The 21,165-nt window shown below is 39.9% G+C and overlaps 1 protein-coding gene across 1 annotated transcript in view; it reads left to right on the top strand.

The window, feature by feature from the left end:
• PCNX1 (pecanex 1) overlaps positions 1–21,165 on the top strand; it is a gene marked incomplete in the record, with an annotated part of 752,914 nt that overhangs the window by 587,894 nt on the left and 143,855 nt on the right. Inside the window, 4 exon segments of the mRNA XM_053711389.1 lie at positions 1,378–1,486; positions 1,883–2,012; positions 18,382–18,440; positions 18,702–18,917. Coding sequence (XP_053567364.1) covers positions 1,378–1,486; positions 1,883–2,012; positions 18,382–18,440; positions 18,702–18,917 — 514 coding nt within the window.

The raw sequence follows: 21,165 nt of genomic DNA, 5'->3' as shown, positions 1-21,165 counted from the left end.
GTTTTATTATATTTAAACTATGTCCTTTCTATTTTGTATTTTAAAGAGACAGTATAGTCAAAAGTAAACTTTCAAAATTCAGATAGGGCATGCAATTTTAAACAACATTCCAATTTACTTTATCATCAAATTTGCTTAGTTCTCTTGATATTCTTTGTTGAAACTTAAACCTAGGTAGGCTCATATGCTGATTTCAAAGCCCTTGAAGTCTGCCTTTTATCTCAGTGCATTTAGACAGTTTTCCAGCAAAACAGCGCTAGTTCATGTGTGCCATATAGATAACAATGTGCTCAGCTAAAATGCAAGTCAGTCAAACAAACTAAAAAAAGGGACTATTCTGCAGAGGCTTAGATACAATGTAATCACAGAGGTAAAATGTATATTAAGATAACCATGTTGGTCATGCAAAACTGGGAAATGGGTAATATAAGGATTATCTATCTTTTTAAACAATAAAAATTCTGGAGTAGTATTCCCTTTTTAATGCATTTATATTGTGTATATACAGCAGTGTATTTAGGATTTTGATTTTACAGATTTTGATTATGCTATGAAAGTGTCTGTAGCTTCAACATACTATTATACTTTGTATATTTCTGTGTATCTATTACAAATTACATTGCACTTTGTATTTGTTCTTTTTATAACAAACTGACAGTTTCAGAAAGTGAGGAACAAGGGAGCTGGGCTGAAAAGGGAAGTTCCCAGAGTGTGTGGCTTTGACCATGGTCATGCTATTTTTTAAGCATTTTGCACTTGCAGATCTCACTGATCTATCTTGCCAGCTGTATGCAGGTGAAGTTTGCTCAAAACTCACAATATACTTAAACTATCACAAAAAAAATACAAAGAAACAAATGCAAGTTAAATTGTAATGAAAACATTTGTTTAATTTGTATTTGCTGCGATCAAATTTTATGTCAGTGCCAGTTGCTCCCCTGTTAACTTTATTCCCCCCCTTTGAGATTCTCTTTCCCAAGACAGTTTTATTATATTCTATGGAAGCCAGATCTCCTCTCTCAGGAACTTCCAGATGTCGCCCTTTTTCTGAGAGAATTCAGTGAGTTTAGGGCCTGTGAAGTCTGCACTAAACAATTTTTCCATTTTGGAAATAAATTAATTTTGCCCCAAGGCACATAAAGTACTAAATTATAATATAATGGGGAATGTCAACTACTGCCAGATATTTCCATGAAGTTATATTAATAAAATGTAGAAAGCCATTTACCAGAAGTTAAAGTATACTTTTTTTTTAATCAATTTATATTTAAATTTAAGATTACATGTAATGTTCGTTTTTATATTTAATTTTCATTAACCCTGCTTCCTAAAATTAATTACTGTGGTTTTTTCTTTCATGTATTTGTTTTCTTTCAGCTTTGGGAATTATTTTATAAATTGCGTTTTGTTTACACCTACATTGCCCCTTGGCAGATCACATGGGGATCAGCATTCCACGCTTTTGCACAACCTTTTGCTGTACCTCGTATCCTTTTAAATTAAAATGGCACAATTTCTTAGGATACAAAAAGATATCTTCCAGGTATTTATCTAAGCATCAGAATATTTTTATTGATGCAGCAGATATTTGTGATTGTGTAAATATTTGTTTATGTGGGGCTGACACAAAAAATAATAAAAAAAAAAAAATCATGTTTCTTCATACTTACATTGGCATATTCAGAATTGGTAGGTATTTTGACTTATGCCTTTGTTGTGTACTTAAAAGTATGTGTTTTTTTATTTTATTTTTTAAAATGGCATGCACATAGTTTAGTCAACCTCATAATTTGTTTCATTTGCGTGTGTATTTTTACAGAGTTTTTATGTTGCTCAGAGATTTTATTTTCCATGTCAGTTTCCTTAACATTTGCTGGCTCAGATTCTGCAATGCTGTTTGTCCAGGCAGTTGTTTCAGCTTTATTTTCAACGCCGTTAAACCCTTTTCTAGGGAGTGCAATATTTATCACTTCATATGTACGGCCTGTCAAGTTCTGGGAGAGAGATTACAAGTAAGTTAATTCAGTAAAAGCTGAACTTTCTTTAGCGAAGATGGACATGAATAATTTTTTGTTGCATTTAAGATACATTTTCCTAACGAATGTATTGTACATGAGCATTGAACCGGTTTGCATATACACGTAGAAAACCCTTTATGCAAACTGCTTGGGCCTGGAAAAGGTTTGGATTTAAGAATATTTGCATATTTAAAATGGGACAGTTTGGAGAGGGGATTCAACTAAGACTAAACAATGTTATGATATTTAGAAACCTATTGGCTGTTTCAAAAATGCATTTAAATGTGCCTTTTGCAGCAACATTTTATACACAGTACTTGTTGAAATAGTCTTTTTTTTTTTTATATGGTATTGATTCAATTTGTTAATTAAGGACATAATACAAACCCCACTGCGCAGCTGCAGTATTTAAATTGCTGGCATGTCCCGAGAATATCAATCCTGTTGCCTCAGTTAACACTAAAACAGTGATAACTTTTACAAGCATTTTTGCCAATACATGTATACTGCAAATATGTTTCTGTTCAAAGATGTAATTTATCTGTGTACATTTTAAACATTGACCGGAATTTCCCTTTAAAAGGCAGGAACAGGAAGACAAAAATGGGATAACACTACTGAATGCTGTAAGATAAAGCACAAAACCTGTTTGTTCTAGAGAGATGAAAGATGCTTCCCATAAATCTCTCTGCTTAGATGCGATGATCAAAATAATTCTCCAGTAATGCGGGATCTTTCACAAGATTCTACACAGGCAAATTTTGCTAAACTTCTCTAAGGACAGTTCTCTGCATTTTTTTATGTGAATACAAGCCCAGTGCAACAAATACAGCATAATATAAGAATTTGGTTACACTTTTTTGTTTGTTCTACTTTGCACAACCTTTTGCTGTACCTCGTATCCTTTTAAATTAAAATGGCACAATTTCTTAGGATACAATAAGATATCTTCCAGGTATTTATCTAAGCATCAGAATATTTTATTGATGCAGCAGATATTTGTGATTGTGTAAATATTTGTTTATGTGGGGCTGTGCAACAAATACAGCATAATATGAGAATTTGGTTACACTTTTTTGTTTTTTCTACTTTTGTATTTTATATTACCGGTACTTTAAACTTCAGACTTAGAGTAGCATCTTAGTTTATCCCAGTTTCACTTTCCATGGATTGCTCTGACTAGCTGACCTTGTGTGTAGATTGAATTCCTGCTTTTTTTGTATAATCTTTTTTTAATTCTATTTTAAGCTACCTCCTCACCACACCTTCACTCCAAAAAAAAAAAAAAGTAAAAACATGACACTTTAACATGGCATTTTATTGTTTGACCAAAAATAAATATCTTGGGGTGTAATTTAAACAAACGTGAGTTGGGTATTTTAAATATATTATTTTGTTTGTCATTCTCCAGGGACCTCCTAGTTCACAACTCTGACTTTTAGAATATATAAAGACTTGGCAAGTCATAGGGTCCAAGTCGAGTCTCGAGTCATTGCTGTATAAGTCAAGTCACATGTCTTCCTTGATTGTGTCGAGTTGAGTCGCAAGTCATCAAATTTGTGACTTGAGTCCAAGTCATGCGACTCAAGTCCACATCTCTGAAATAATGATGAAAATTAAAAGCTCTAAAAACAAGTGTCCATAGTTGTAAGACATATATTTAAGTATTAAAGTATATGGTGTTGTTTTTTATTTAAGACACAGTGAGTCCACGGATCATCAATTACTTTTGGAAATATCAAAGAGCACCACAGCAAAGCTGTTAAATACCACTCCTTTACCCACAATCCCCAGTCATTCGACCAACGGGAAAAGAGAAAGGAAGAAATATAAGGTGCAGAGGTGCCTTAACCAACAAGAAAGAGAAGTATCCGAAGCTTTCTGTCCCTTACACTTCCCAGAAAAAACAACAAATAAAGAAGATTGACGAAAATCCTTAGTCGCCTAAAAAATATTATTTCAATGCACGAACTACATCCAGGTTGTGCAATAAACGTTCCTTCTGAGAAAAAGGATTAGGACACAAAGTAGGAACAACAATTTCTTGATTAATATTCTTATCTGAAACAACCTTGGGAAGGAAATCCATGGCAGTACGCAGAACTACCTTATCAGAATGTAAAATAAGAAAAGGAGATTCATACAGCAAAGCTGTTAAGTATCACTTCCCTTCCCACAACCCCCAGTCATTCTCTTTGCCTTCTGTGCAAGGAGGAGGTAAAGTTTTAGGTGTCTGATTAAGATTCTTCTATCAAGATTTTTTTATTTTGGAAGCCTGAGCAGGCTTGCTCTGATCTTCCCTGACAAGCTGTGTTTAGCTGTACTCCACGTTAGTCTCTCCAGTAGGGTTGTGGTAGCTTTCAAGCAGTTAGGAACTTGTGGAGTGGGCCTCACTGCATTTTCCTGACAGGTTTGCTGCCCTCAAGCAGAATGCCAGAGTAGGCTTAGTCTGTTCATTTCTTCTATCCACAGGTCTCTGTGAGGAGCGGCTTCCTCTCATACCAGTGAGCTGTCCTCCTGCCGGACAGTCAGAGGTGCAGGTAAGTGCCATTTTATTTCTAATAGAATCTCCTTTGGCAGTACAAAATATAGCTGCACCATATTGGGCATAATTACCTGTGGGTTAGGATTTTTCTGGCAGGATGCAGGGTACTGTGTGGCAGTAGAAAGGGGAACTTTATTATTTAATAATAATTGGTGGCTCGGAAGCGTCTTGCTTATATGTGCAGTCGCTATAGTTTGGGGGACTTTTTGTAGAGAACGGGGTTATGTGTTGCGGCTAGTCATTTTTTAGCCTGTTCATGGCGTGACGTCGCTAAGGAGCGCCTTTCAGCGCACCGTTTCCTTTTGTCGCCATTTCTTCTACAAGATACGACGAGTCCACGGATTTCATCCTTACTTGTGGGATTTATCCTCCTGCTAACAGGAAGTGGCAAAGAGCACCACAGCAGAGATGCATATATAGCTCCTCCCTTCCCTCCCAACCCAGTCATTCTCTTTGCCTGTGTTAGTACTAGGAACAGGTAAAGTGAGGTGTTAGTTTTAGATTCTTCAATCAAGAAGTTTTTTTATTTTAAATGGTACCGGTGAGTACTATTTTTCCTCAGGGAGAGATCCCTGAGGTTGATGATCTTAGCAAACGTTACTGAGATCCATTCAGGTTCCCACAGAGCTTCTAAAGGGTAGTGCAACAGAAATCTTCAGTGTGGAGACCGGTGTCATGCTACAGACAGCATTGAGGTATGTTCAGTCTTTATTTCTGAGGAGACTTGTTATATCTGAACTGGCTGACATTATTCCCTGTAGGGAAGGGGTAAGCAGTAGACCTGGATGGCATAGGGTGTTGCTGACATTACTATTTGTACATATTGATTACGATGGGTATGTAATTACAATAGGGGCTTGACACTGGGAGAGGTATCTGTGACACTTTCTGTTATATATGTGTGCTATAACATCAGGGGACCACACAGCAATATGCTTAGCAATATGTGGAGTACAACGTTCAAAAGGACCACATGGCTTGTTGAAATCGCTTCCCATGCGTTTAGGGAGAGAACTTATGTGACGCCTACGGTGGGCGGGGCCTAGTTCCCGCAGTTTCTCCTCACTAGTAGACAGCAGGCACTAGCTCCGGTAGGGCCTAAAGTTGAGATTCAGTCACCGGATCGTTGTTAAATCCATTTTGTGTACCCAGGGGGCAGGTAGGCGCTGTGGCAAGGTGCAGGGGCTGTAATCATTGTTTGAAGTTTGTTTATTAAATAAGACTTTTTACAGGGTGATTTAGTTTTTACTTGTCCAGTGCAATAATTTTTGGCAAATTTAACTATTTAGCATTCGGTTTAAGTGCTAAAGATCATTTTTTTGTGCAGACAGGAAAATTGTTGCGCTTTTATTATTTAAAGGCGCAGTACTGTTTTTTTAAAAAAAATCTTTGATACCATAATTAAGGTTGAAAACGTCCATTGTGGCTACTGCTAGTCTGTTTAGCATGTCTGAAAGTGAGAAAACTACTTGTTCTATGTGTTTAGAGGCCAGTGTGGAACCCCCCTTTGTGTACCTCTTGTACTGAAAGAGCCTTACAATGTAAAAATCATATTTTATGTAAAGAAAGTGTGCCTAAGGATGATTCCTCAACAGCTTCTAATTCTTTTACTCTGCAGGATATGGCTGCAGTTATGTCAACTACCCTTACAGAGGTATTATCTAAGTTACCAGTGTTACAGGGCAAACGCAGTAGGACAGGTATCAATGTGAGTACTGAGTCCTCTAATGCTTTGTTGGCTATTTCCGATGTACCCTCACAGGGATCTGAGTTGGGGTTCAGGGAAGTGTTGTCTGAGGGAGACCTTTCGGAATCTGGAAGTGTGTTACCTCAGACAGAGTCGGACGTCATGTCCATTAAATTCAAGCTGGAACACCTCCGTCTGTTGCTTAGGGAGGTCTTAGCGACTTTGGATGATTGGGAGCCTTTTATGGTACCACCAGAGAAATTGTGTAAAATGGACAAATATCTAGAGGTGCCCGCTTACACTGATGTTTTTCCGGTTCCTAAGAGAATATCGGAGATTGTCAAGAAGGAGTGGGACAGACCGGGTATACCGTTCTCTCCTCCCCCTAATTTTAAGAAAATGTATCCCATATCAGACATCATTTGGGACTCTTGGCAGACTGTCCCTAAGGTGGAGGGAGCTATTTCTACCCTGGCTAAGGGTACAACTATTCCTATTGAGGACAGCTGTGCTTTCAAAGACCCTATGGATAAGAAATTGGAGGGTCTTCTAAAGAAGTTATTTATTCATCAGGGTTTCCTTTTACAACCAATAGCCTGCATTGTTCCAGTTACTACTGCAGCGGCTTTCTGGTTTGATGCCTTAGAGGAGTCTCTCAGAATGAAGACCCCCTTAGAGGACATTTTGGATAGAACTAGGGCTCTCAAGCTAGCTAATTCTTTTATCACAGATACCGCCTTTCAAATGGCTAAGTTAGCGGCTAAAGATGCAGGATTTGCCATTCTAGCGCGTAGAGCGTTATGGTTAAAATAGTGGTCTGCTGATGTGTCATCTAAGTCAAAGCTCTTGGCTATTCCTTTCAAGGGTAAGACCCTATTCGGGCCTGAGTTGAAGGAAATCATTTCTGACATTACTGGAGGTAAAGGTCACGCTCTACCTCAGGATAAGTCTGTTAAGATGAGGGGTAAACAAAATAATTTTCATTCCTTTTGGAACTTTAAAGGAGTACCCTCTTCTTCCTCTTCCTCTACCAAACAGGAAGGGAATTTTGCGCAGGCCAAGTCCGTCTGGAGACCTAACCAGACTTGGAACAAGGGTAAACAACCCAAGAAGTCCGCTGCTGCTACCAAGACAGCATGAAGGGCGGCCCCCGATCCGGGACCGGATCTAGTAGGGGGCAGACTTTATCTATTTGCCCAGGCTTGGGCAAGAGATGTTCTGGACCCCTGGACACTAGAAATCATGACCCACGGGTATCAGCTGGAGTTCAAAAGTTTTCTCCCAAGAGGAAGGTTTCTTCTTTCACGATTGTCTGTAGACCAGATAAAAAGAGAGGCGTTCTTATGTTGTGTGAAAGACCTCTCTACTATGGGAGTGATTCGTCCCGTTCCAAGACTAGGACAAGGGTTTTACTCAAATCTTTTCGTGGTTCCCAAAAAAGAGGGAACGTTCAGACCTATCTTAGATCTTAAGAGTCTAAACAAGTTTCTCAGAGTCCCATCTTTCAAGATGAAGACTATCCGAACAATTTTACCAATGATCCAGGAGGGTCAGTATATGACTACTGTGGACTTAAATGGATGCATACCTTCATACTCCTATCCACAAGGATCATCATCAGTACCTAAGGTTTGCCTTCCTGGACAAACATTATCAGTTTGTGGCTCTTCCTTTCGGGTTGGCCACAGCACCCAGGATCTTCACAAAGGTTCTAGGGTCCCTTCTGGCGGTTCTCAGACCGCGGGGCATAGCAGTGGTGCCTTATCTGGACGATATCTTGATTCAGGCGTCGACTTATCGGCTAACGAAGTCTCACACAGACACAGTGTTGTCTTTTCTGAGAACTCACGGTTGGAAGGTGAATCTAGAAAAGAGTTCACTAATTCCTCAGACAAAGGTTCCCTTCTTGTGAACTCTGATAGATTCTATAGCAATGAAGATTTTTCTGACCGAGATCAGAAAGTCAAAGATTCTAAATACTTGTCAAGCCCTTCAGTCCAATCCTCGGCCATCAGTGGCTCAGTGTATGGAAGTAATTGGATTTATGGTGGCGGCAATGGACATCATTCCGTTTGCTCGGTTTCATCTCAGACCACTGCAACTGTGCATGCTCGGACAGTGGAATGGGGACTATGCAGATTTGTCCCCTCAGATAAATCTGGATCAAGAGACCAGAAACTCTCTTCTTTGGTGTTTGTCGCTGGAGCATCTGTCTCAGGGGACGTGTTTCCGCAGACCCTTGTGGGTGATGGTGACAACGGACGCCAGCCTTCTAGGCTGGAATTCCCTGAAGGCTCAGGGTGTATGGACTCAGGCGGAGTCTCTACTTCCTATCAATATTCTGGAATTGAGATCAATATTCAATGCGCTTCAGGCTTGGCCTCAGTTGGCTTTGGCCAGATTCATCAGGTTCCAGTTGGACAGCATTAGGACTGTAGTTTACATCAATAATCAGGGAGGAACGAGGAGTTACTTGGCGATGACAGAGGTATCCAAGATAATTTGCTGGGCGGAGGCCCACTCTTGTTATCTCTCAGCAATCTACATCCCAGGAGTAGACAACTGGGAAGCGGATTTTTTAAGCCGACAGGCTTTTCATCCGGGGTAGTGGGAACTCCATCCGGAGGTATTTGCCTCACTGATTCTCCGATGGGGCAAACCGGAATTGGATCTGATGGCGTCTCGACAGAATGCCAAGATACGAATCCAGGTCAAGGGATCCTCGGGCCGAACTGATAGATGCCTTGGCAGTGCCTTGGTCGTTCAACCTAGCCTATGTGTTTCCACCTTTTCCTCTCCTTCCCCGGGTGATTCCTCGGATCAAACAGGAGAGAGCTTCAGTAATTCTAATGGCGCCTGCGTGGCCACGCAGGACTTGGTATGCAGATCTAGTGGAGATGTCCTCTCTGCCTCCGTGGAAACTTCCAGTGCGACAGGACCTTCTCATTCAAGGTCCTTTCCTACATCCAAATCTGGGTTCTCTGCAGCTGACTGCTTGGAGATTGAACGCTTGATTTTATCTAAGCGGGGTTTCTCTGATTCGGTCATCGATACTTTAATTCAGGCAAGTAAGCCTGTCACTAGAAAGATCTATAATAAGATATGGCGTAAATATCTCTCTTGGTGTGAATCCAAGTGTTACTCATGGAGTAAAGTTAGGATTCCCAGGATCTTGTCTTTTCTCCAAGAAGGATTGGAGAAAGGTTTATCAGCAAGTTCCTTAAAGGGACAAATCTCTGCTTTGTCAATTTTACTTCACAAACGTTTGGCAGATGTTCCAGACGTTCAGTCCTTTTGTCAGGCTCTGACCAGAATCAAGCCTGTGTTTAGACCAATTGCTCCAACCTGGAGTTTGAATTTAGTTCTTAATGTTCTTCAAGGGGTTCCGTTTGAACCCATGCATTCCATAGATATTAAGTTGTTATCTTGGAAAGTTTTGTTTTTAGTTGCTATTTCTTCGGCTCGTAGAGTTTCGGAGCTTTCAGCATTACAATGTGATTCTTATCTTTCATTCTGATAATGTGGTCTTGCGTACCAAACCGGGTTTCCTTCCCAAGGTTTTCTTTCTAATAAGAATATTAATCAGGAAATTTTTGTTCCTTCATTATGTCCTAACCCTTCTTCTAAGAAGGAGCGTATGTTGCACAACTTAGACGTGGTCCGTGCCCTAAAGTTTTACTTGCAGGCGACTTAGGATTTCCGTCAATCATCTTCATTATTCGTTGTTTTTTCTGGAAAGCGTAGGGGTCAGAAAGCTACTGCTTCCTCCCTTTCTTTTTGGCTAAAGAGTGTCATCCGCCTGGCGTATGAGACTGCTGGACAGCAGCCTCCTGAAAGAATTACGGCTCATTCTACTAGGGCTGTGGCTTCCACATGGGCATTTAAAAACAATGCTTCTGTTGAACAGATTTGCAAGGCTGCAACTTGGTTGTCTCTTCACACTTTTTCCAAATTTTACAAATTTGATACTTTTGCTTCTTCTGAGGCTGGTTTTGGGAGAAAGGTTCTTCAAGCAGTGGTGCCTTCCGTTTAGTTTCCCTTCTTGTCCCTCCCTTTCATCCGTGTCCTGTTGCTTTGGTATTGTATCCCACAAGTAAGGGTGAAATCCGTGGACTCGTCGTATCTTGTAGAAGAAAAGTAAATTTATGCTTACCTGATAAATTAATTTCTTCTACGATTCGACGAGTCCACGGCCCACCCTGTCAATTTTAAGACAGATTTATATTTTTCTTTTTATAAACTTCAGTCACCTCTACACTTTTAGCTTTTCCTTTCTCTTCCTAACTTCGATCGAATGACTGGATTGGGAGGAAAGGGAGGAGCTATATATACAGCTCTGCTGTGGTGCTCTTTGCCACTTCCTGTTAGCAGGAGGATAAATCCCACAAGTAAGGATGAAATCCGTGGACTCGTCGTATTGTAGAAGAAATTAATTTATCAGGTAAGCATAAATTTACTTTTTTCTTCACAGAATCAGTTGCATGGCTTAATTAGCTTCCCCTCTCTGTCGTTTCCGTTCTTCAGCAGATAACGGAATTTTCATCTTGGCTTTCCATGTAGGAAGAGCAGTTAGGCACCTCAGCTTTGCGCTGAGGTGTAGAGTGCTTGGGAGGTTTATAGTATTAAATACTGTTTAACATAATCAGGTTAAAGGGATTTTTGCCTAAAGGATTTTTGAATCCATCAGTATCGTTTTTTTTATTACGGAAATCTTAGAGACAGTAACGTTTTTTTTATAAACACACATAAAAGTGGAAGATTTGTACTTAAATTTGTGGTGCAAGATGGACTTGGAGTCTAGGCCTACTGTAGAGTGTAAACTCTGTTTGGATACTCAAGTAGAACCCCCTTGGCCTTTCTGCAGTTCTTATATTGATAGAACTCTTATGTATAAATACAAACTGTTTGATTCTGAGCCACCATTCCCTCAGGATGATGCTGTACAGGCACCGCCACAGCCTCTCCCCAAAGTTTTCCAATCTGTGGTCTCATCACATGCAGTGCCCTGCGGTTCCTCTCAAGCTCCAGATGGAGTGATTTTAAAAGCTGAGATTGCGGCCCAGGTATCCTCAGCAGTATCTGAGGCGCTAGCAGCCATTCCCATGCTACAGCGGAACCGTAAGAGGAAGATTTCGGAATCAGATAAGGTATCATAATGTTAAGGCTGACCGGTTCCTGTTTCAGAGGAGGATACTTCAGTAGCCTCTGAGGATGAAATCTCAGATTCGAATAGTGTAATTCCTTCTTCTGATGCGGAAGTGGTTTCCTTCAGATTCAGGCTTGAGTACCTCCTTGTTTTGTTAAAGGAGGTTTTAGCTACCTTGGACGACTCCGATACGCCCATCATTGTCAACCCTAAAAAGTCTAGTAAACTAAATAGATACTTTAATGTCCCCTCACCTGGGGAGGTGTTTCCAGTGCCAGATTGTACCATGGAGATTATTACCCGGGAATGGGAGAGGCCAGGGATGCCGCTTTCCCCCTTCCCTGTCGACGCCATCAAGTCGTGGCAGACGGTTCCAAAGACGGAAGGGGTGAATCCCACTTTGGCTAAGAGAACTACTATCCCTATCAAGGCTAGTTGCTCTTTCAAGGATCCTATGGATAAAAAACTGGAGGCCTTTTTAAAGAAGATGTATACTCATAAGGGGTTACAATGGCAAGAGGCAGTGTGCATTGCTACAGTAACCAGTGCGGCAACCTATTGGTTTGACGCTTTGTCTGAGTCCTTGCAAGCTAAGACTCCTTTGGAGGAGATTCAGGATCAGATTAAGGCTCTCGAGTTAGCCAACTCCTTTATAACTGACGCTTCTTTGCAGGTCATTAAGTTGGGAGCCAAAATTTTTGGCTTTGCAATTTTATGGAATAGAGCGCTATGGCTTAAATCTTGGTCTGCAGACGTTTCTTCTAAAGCTAAGCTTTTTGCAATCCCTTTCAAGGGAAAGACCTTTTTCGGCGAGCTTTGGCATAAATTATTTCCGTTATCATGGGTGGTAAAGGATCCTTTCTGTCTCAAGACGAGAAGAACAAATCGAAAGGACATCAGACTAATTTTCCTTACTTTCGTAACGTCAGAGGTAAGTCTTCCCCTTCCTCTACCAAGAAGGAACAATCCAAGTCTTCTCGGAAGCCTGGTCAGCCTTGGAACAAGGGGAAGCAATCCAAGAAACCTGCAGCTGATTCCAAGTTGGCATGAAGGGATTGCACCTGATCCAGGATCAGATCAGGTGGGGGGGGCTGATTCTCTCAGTTCGCGCTAGCTTGGGAACGAGATGTTACAGACCTGTGGGGAGTAGACATAGTTTCCCGGGGATACAAGTTAGAATTAGACTTTTCCTCCAAAGGGCAGGTTCCACCTCTCAAGATTATCTGTAGACCAGATAAAAGAGAGGCTTTCTTGAAATTTGTACAGGATCTTTCCCTCTTGGGAGTGATAGTTCCAGTTCCAAGTCAGGAACAGGGTCTCGGGTTTTACACCAACATGTTTGTGGTTCCCAAATGAGAGGGAACTTTTCGACCCATTCTAGATCTAAAGCTTTTAAACAGATTCCTCAGAGTGCCATCCTTCAAGATGGAGTCTATCCGCTCCATTCTTCCTCTCATTCAAGAAGGTCAATTCATGACGACCATGGACCTGAAGGATGCGTACCTGCACGTTCCCATTCACAGGAATCATCACAAATATCTGAGGTTTGCCTTTCTAGACAAACATTTTCAGTTTGTGGCACTTCCATTTGGTCTCACCACAGCTCCCAGAATTTTCTCAAAGGTCCTGGGAGCTCTGCTGGCAGTAGTTCGGTCTCAGGGAATTGCAGTGGCACCTTATCTGGATGATATTCTGGTCCAGGCGCCATCATTGCATCTAGCAGAATCTAATACAAACGTCTTGTTGGCATTTCTTCGTTCCCACGGTTGGAAGATCAATTTGGAGAAAAGTTCTCTTGTTCCGGCTACAAGAGTGACCTTCTTGGGGACCATTATAGATTCTCTATCTAAAAATATTTCTGACGGAGGTCAGAAGAGCCAAGATTCTGTCCGATTGCCTGTCCCTAAAGTCGACGGCACGACCATCAGTGGCTCAAAGCATGGAGGTAATCAGGTTGATGGTGGCCTCCATGGACATAGTTTCATTTGCTCGATTCCATTTGAGACATCTGCAGCTATGCATGCTCGCTTAGTGGAACGGGGATTATACAGATCTTTCTCAAAGAATAGTTCTGTATCAATCAACAAGGGACTCCCTACCGTGTTGGCTGTCGCAAAAACATCTGTCCCAGGGGACGTGTTTTCAAAGACCCTCTTGAGTAATTGTGACCACGGACGACAGCCTATGGGGTTGGGAAGCAGTCTGGGATTCGTTGAAGGCACAGAGACTTTGGTTTCAGGAGGAATCTGCTCTCCCCATAAACATTCTAGAGTAGGGCTGCAACTAACGATTATTTTCATAATCGATTAATCGGCCGATTTATTTTTTCGATTAATCGGATAAAAAGAGAATCAATAATAGTTTTCTATGTTTTAAATTAAAATCCACATAATGAGTGTTACAAATATGAACTTCAGACTAAAACTTTACATTAACACAACTGTTTCTTCAATTTTTAAGCAGCAGAGCACATTTTTTTAAACTTAAACAAAACAAAACCACAAACTGTTTGAAAAGAGGTAGAACTAGAAAGAGTTAGACGATCACTGTTAATAACATTCTGTTATTCACTCTTTCAGAAACTTTGCATTGAAATGCAAACATCTCAACATGTCCACATGCTTCTGGCTATGGCTGGTTCTCTGTTTGCAGCTATAGTTCCTGCAGCAGAGAAAAGGCTGTTGAGGTGTATAAGTAGGGTTTTGCCAATTTCACCAAAGTGGGATATTTATCTTTGTTAGCTCTTCACCAATGCTAAGTGTTTTCTACCTTGGCAAGGGGCCTCTCAATAAAGTAACCCTTGACTTCATTCTAACATAAAAATATCTTGAATATCTATATGCAATGGTAAATAACCAGCTATAAGGTTAGGGGAAATATCTATATACTTATAAAGGTTGAATCTGGTACATATTATCACAATTTATTAAAAATATAAAAAAAACAATAAAAAACAAAATCAAAAGCGCTAAGGACTGTATATCAATAACAGGACAAAGCCTTACACATTTATTTATACAGTACATATAATCAGCAATAGCAAGCCATACGCTAATAATTGTGCAAACAGATAATAGTGCACATCAATTTAAATAACTCCCATCAATCTAGGGGCAAGGTGTAAATAACAAGCTCAGCACTATATCATGACAAGCATAGTTCCATATCACCAGATTTAAAATAACCAATCCAAATGATGACTATTATATCTGGGTTGCACATAAGCCAGGAGTAGTTGTAAATTTATACTGTCCTGAAAAAGTGAAAAGTAGACATCCTTTAGGCTAAGGACATAACCATAAAACACAATACCATATGCCAGTGATTTTCAACCTTTTTTTTGCCGTGGCACACTTTTTTACATTAAAAAATCCTGCGGAACACCACCATCCCAAAATTTTACAAAATCACACATTGTAGCCTAATACAGCATGCGTGTATGTGTGTGTGTGTGTGTGTGTATATATATATATATATATATATATATATATATATATATATATATATATATATATATATATATATATATATATACACAAACATACTGTAATGTGCTGCCATGCCTCCTACAAACTATACGTGACATATTGACATTCATTCACAAACAATCATAATGATAGTCTGTGAATGAATGTCAATATGTCATGGCTGTAAATGATGCCTGCCTGTCTGCCTTATGAGCCTGTCACATCAAAACAAGCAAAATTTTAAAAATATGTCACTGTTGATCTCTCGTGGCACACTGGTTGAAAAACACTGCCATATGCAGGAGTTCATTGGAGTGAAGCAGCTGGTGTTGTGCACAGACCAACTAATTGCAAACCAACTAATCGATTATGAGATTCGTTGACAACTATTTTCATAATCGATTATTACGATTAGTTGTTGCAGCTCTATTCTAGAGTTGAGAGCGATCTTCAATGCCTTGATGGCTTGGCCTCAGCTGGCCCTAGCCCGGTCTATCAGGTTCCAGATGGACAACATAACCTCAGTGGCCTACATCACCCACCAGGGGGGAACTCTGAGTTCCTTAGCCATGAAGGAGGTGGCACAGATCATCCAGTAGGCAGAGGCCCTTAATTGCTGCCTATCTTCTATCCACATTCCAGGAGTGGACAATTGGGAAGCAAATTTTCTGAGCAGACAAACTTTCCATCCCGGGGAGTGGGAACTCCATCCGGAAGTGTTCTCTAGGTTAACAACCAAATGGGGGTTACCAGAATTGGATCTGATGGTGTCTCATCAGAACACCAAGCTCCCAAAGTACGGTTCGAGGTCGAGAGATCCTCAAGCCTTTCTGATAGATGCTCTGGCAGTTCCTTGGAACTTCAGATTGGCATATCTCTTTCCTTCGTTTGCTCTCCTTCCGCAAGTCATTGCTCGAATCAAGCAGGAGAGGGCATCAGTGATTCTAATAGCTCTTGCGTGGCCTTGCGGGATCTAGTATGCAGATCTAGTAGCAATGTCGTCTCTACCTCCGTGGAGACTTGCGCTGAGAAAGGACCTTCTGCTTCAGGGGCCCTTCATCCAAATCTCGTTTCTCTGAAGCTGACTGCTTGGAGATTGAATGCTTGATTTTAGCTACGCGTGGATTTTCCGACTCTGTCATTGAGACCATGGTGCAGGCTCGTAAGCTTGTCAATAGAAAGATTTACCATAAGATATGGCATAAATATTTTTATTGGTGTGAGTCTAAAGGATATTCTTGGAGTAAGGTCAGGAAGGCCTTGAGAAGGGATTATCTGTCAGTACCCACAAGGGTCATATTTCTGCTATATCCATTCTGCTGCACAAGGGTCTGGCAGACATGCCGGATGTGCAATCCTTCTGTCAGGCCCTGGTCAGAATCAGGCCTGTTTTTAAATCAGTTGCCCCACCTTGGAGCCTTAACCTTGTTCTTAAAGTTTTACAATAGGCTCTGTTTGAGCCTATCCATTCCATAGATATTAAGTTATAATCTTGGAAGGTTTTGTTTCTTACGGCTATTTCTTCTGCTCGGAGGGTTTCTGAACTCTCAGCTTTGCAGTGTTTTTTTCCTTATCTCATATTTCATGCAGATAAGGCAGTTCTCCGTACCGTTAGGTTTTCTTCCTAAGGTTGTTTCAGACAGAAATATTCAGGAAATTGTTGTTCCTTCTCTCTGTCCTAATCCTTCTCATAAAGAACATTTGTTGCACAACTTAGACGTTGTGAGGGCTCTTGAATTCTATCTACAGGCTACGAAAGACTTTCGTCAATCTTCTGCATTGTTTGCTTGCTTTTCTGGAAAACGGAAGGGTCAAAAAGCCACTGCCATTTCTTTTTCTCTCTGGTTGAGAAGTATTATTCGTTAAGCATATGAGTCTGCTGGACAGTAGCCTCATGAGAGAATTACAGCTCATTCCACTAGAGCGGTGTCTTCTGCTTGGGCCTTTAAGAATGAGGCCTCTGTAGATCAGATCTGTAAGGCTGCGACTTTGTCTTCTTTTGCACACTTTTTCTAAATTCTATCAATTTTATACTTTTGCCGAGGCTTCCTTTGGGAGAAAGGTTCTGCAAGCAGTGGTGTCTTCTGTTTAATTTTCCTGTCTTGCCCTCCCTTACCATCTGTGTCCTCTAGCTTGGGTATTGATTCCCAACAGTAATTGATGATCCGTGGACTCACCCTGTCTTAAGAAAGAAAACAAAATTTATGCTTACCTGATAAATTTATTTCTTGACGAGGTGAGTCCACGGCCCTCCCTGTTTTTTTCAGAAAGTTTTTTTTATATAAACCTCAGGCACCTCTGCACCTTAATTCCTTTCTCTCCTTTTCCTTTGGTCGAATGACTGGAGGTTGTGGGAAGGGAAGTGATACTTAAAGGGACATTATACACTCATTTTTTCTTTGCATAAATGTTTTGTAGATGATCTATTTATATAGCCCATAAAGTTTTGTTTGTTTTTTTAAAAATGTATAGTTTTGCTTATTTTTAAATAACATTGCTTTGATTTTCAGACTCCTAACCAAGCCCCAAAGTTTTATGAGAATACCGTCAGCTACCTTCTCCAGCTTGCTCCTGTTTGTGTAAAGGGTCTTTTCATATGCAAAAGAAGGGGGAGGGGGGAGTGTCTTATTTCCCACTTGCAGTGGGCTTTCCAGCTACCTTTTCAACAGAGCTAAACTGGCAGCTTCTAAGTAAGTTTTTAAACAGTTTTATACTGGATTTTTATATCGGTATCTGTGCATCTTATTCTTTATAGTAGTGTCTATTACATGCAGTTATATGAAAATGAGTGTATACTGTCCCTTTAACAGCTTTGCTGTGGTGCTCTTTGCCTCCACCTGCTGGCCAGGAGTGATATTCCCAACAGTAATTGATAATCCGTGGACTCAACGTGTCAAGAAATAAATAAATGTATTAGGTAAGCATAATTTTGTTTTTTTGCCTTAAATGGACAGTATACACATTTGCATTTAACTGCATGTAATAGACACTACTATAAAGAATTAAATGCACAAACTCTGATCTAAAAATCCAGTATAAAACCATTAAACAACTTACTTAGAAGCTCCCAGTTTAGCACTGTTGAAAGCTTTAGCTAGAACACCCACTGGAAGTGGTTCTATAGCAACAAAAAAAAGACACTCCCCCTTCCTCTGCTTATGAAAAGACTCTTTACACAAACAGGAGCAAGCTGGAGTAGGTAGACATCGGTATTCTCCTAAAACTTTGGGGCTTGGTTAGGAGAAAATCAGCGCAAAGTTATTTAAACAAAACTATAATAAAAAATGTATTTTATTTTTAAATCTGTATAGGCTATATAAATAGATAATCTACCAAAGATAAATCTAGTGTATTTATCTTTGGCTGTGTTTATTTCCAACACTATTTAACCTATATGGTTACGTAGTGAATGTTAAATTACATTTGTACCTGGGTCATTTAGAAATATTGCAGAGTGCGGTCTCACTCTACTGTAGTCAGCTTCTTCATTTTGACTTATATTTTTCTTCCTCCTATAGCACAAAGCGAGTTGATCATTCAAACACAAGACTGGCCTCTCAACTTGATAGAAATCCAGGTTAGTAAATATATTTGTATACATAGGCCACATCTCAAACATAAATGTGTACATCTAAATTTTAATATAAAATCTACATTGACAGAGATTTAAAAGTGATCTAAGATAGTTTATATTTGTGTAACCCAAGCTTTGAGGATCCAGTATTGAAATTGCACATAAGTTTTATGCAGGGGGAGTATTCGTTCCTTCAAAACTGTACTTTCACTTAGTCATGTATAATCTTAAGAGAATGCTTTTTTTTCTTTAATATTTGTCTAGGATCAGATGATAACAATCTGAATTCAATTTTTTATGAGCACCTGACACGCTCTCTACAGCACAGCTTGTGTGGGGATCTCATGCTTGGACGCTGGGGAAATTACAACACTGGTGATTGCTTCATCTTGGCCTCAGATTATCTCAATGCCCTGGTTCATCTTATTGAAATAGGCAATGGTCTAGTAACCTTTCAGCTAAGAGGACTGGAGTTCAGAGGTAATCTGCAAATATTTTACCTTCTTTTTTTTTTTAGCAACCACAGCAGTAAATATAATCTATTTAATGTTTACTATTTTAAGTATCATAAACCGTATCTTTCTCTGTCACTCTTCTTAAACTTTTTTTTAGTACTGTTTGCACTTTGACCTTTTGCTTTGGTTTGGTACAAGAATCCTTACTAAGGTTCTAGCATCCACTCTAACGAAGAATTAGTCAAAGGGTATATCCACTGGTTAAAGTTTATAACTATAGTTAACCAATTGAGCTAAAAAGTTGCAAGTCATGTGTGGGAAAAAGTTACTGGTCTACTGTTAAATATAGACAAAAGCTAAATATATTACTCAGTCTTTGATCTCCTACATGCCTATGACTAGTTCGTTATGTAGCAACAGAGCCTCTCTGCTTTCTGAGACACCTGAGCTATTACAGGGTACGTCCATGACATGTAGGGGTTACACTGTTAAGGGTGACAGAGGGGGGGTCTTCTGTCTCCAGTCTTGAGAAGAGAGTTTGGTTTTCTAATCTAGATATTCTGTGATAGATTTATTGCATTGATTCTCAGTTTCCAAAATCTGTTCCTTTACCAATACCTAAAATGTACACTGACTGCTTGGTTACTGAACCCTTAAAGGGATATGAAACCCCGAAAAATCTTTTGTGATTCAGACAGAGCATACAATTTTTTAAATGTTTCCAATTTACTTCTATTAAATTTGCTTCGTTCCCATGCTATTCTTTGTGGAAGAGGTAACTAGGTAGGTGTCTGGAGTCCTACATGTCAGAAAATAGTGCTGCTGTCGGTTGCGCTTGCAGAACTGCTGCCATATAGTGCTCCTCACATGTGCCCGATCCTAAGCTTATGTCCCTGCTTTTCAACAAAAGATACCAAGAAAATGAAGACATTTTGACAATAGAAGTAAATAAGAGAGTTAGAAATAAAATTATTTATAATTGCATGCTTCATCAGTGTCCCTTTTTAAACGATCATTAAATCCAATAGAATTGCATAATCAAAAAGTGCATAATATAAAGGCACTGCAATAGCACTTTAAATTTTTGAAAGAGCAATTAATTTTTTTTGTCCTGTCAAAATGTCTTCGTCCACGGTAAGATTTGAGGTGCTCCAGATTCTTTGAGAGGGGTCCTCAGACCATTTAAGCCCTAATCCCCCCCCCCCCCATTACTTAGAGACAGAGGGGAGATGAGTGTTGGGCATTGACAAAATCACTCCCAGTGAAAAATTAGTCACAAGCCTGCCACAGGTGTCGCTGGGGGTATATTAGTCGCCTCTCGTTGGTTTGTCGATATACTCCATGCCTAGATGCTCTGCTGAAATGTGCTCAGTACTGGATGGGCTCTCTGCTGGAAGCAGTCATTTCTGCAGCTGGTAAGCACAGTGGAGTGGGTGCGTTTTCATGCATTCACAAAGCTCACAGGCTGTTAGCAGGTTCATTTTGTATAGTACATCATAGCCAGGGGACCTATTTAATATACAGAAACTAACGCTTTTAATATCAAGATTCCAATCAGCATAGTGAATCTTGTGCATCTAAGTCAAACATCTTATTTTAAGTCAAATTACTTATCTATTGCTTGTTTCTAATAGATCATACCATATCCAATATTTTGTTAAATAGATATCTTTATATTATTACTTTATATTTCAACTCAAAAATTCTATATAACAATGCATTTAAGGTAAAACACAGATAAACTGACCTCATAAACTTCTCCACCATGGTCTAATCTGAGTTTTCAAATGACTACAGAATTTGTCTCTGTCTATTAGGAGTTATTGAAAGGATATAGCATTGCAATTTTTTTATGGCCTTTTCCAATTCTAAATAAGTTTTCTCCTGTTAAGTGTAGTCAGTCCACGGGTCATCCATTACTTATGGGATATTAACTCCTCCCTAACAGGAAGTGCAAGAGGATCACCCAAGCAGAGCTGCTATATAGCTCCTCCCCTCTACGTCATACCCAGTCATTCTCTTGCACCTAACTAATAGATAGGATGTGTGAGAGGACTGTGGTTGTTAAACTTAGTTTCTTTCATGTAATTAGCAAGAGTCCATGAGCTAGTGACGTATGGGATATACATTCCTACCAGGAGGGGCAAAGTTTCCCAAACCTCAAAATGCCTATAAATACACCCCTCACCACACCCACAATTCAGTTTTACAAACTTTGCCTCCTATGGAGGTGGTGAAGTAAGTTTGTGCTAGATTCTACGTTGATATGCGCT

The sequence above is a fragment of the Bombina bombina genome, chromosome 1 (assembly GCF_027579735.1).
Source record: "Bombina bombina isolate aBomBom1 chromosome 1, aBomBom1.pri, whole genome shotgun sequence".
In the NCBI taxonomy this organism is placed as follows: Eukaryota; Metazoa; Chordata; class Amphibia; order Anura; family Bombinatoridae; genus Bombina; species Bombina bombina.
The sequence above is the reverse complement of the archived record's forward strand: the minus strand, read 5'-3'. Positions and strand labels throughout refer to the sequence as shown.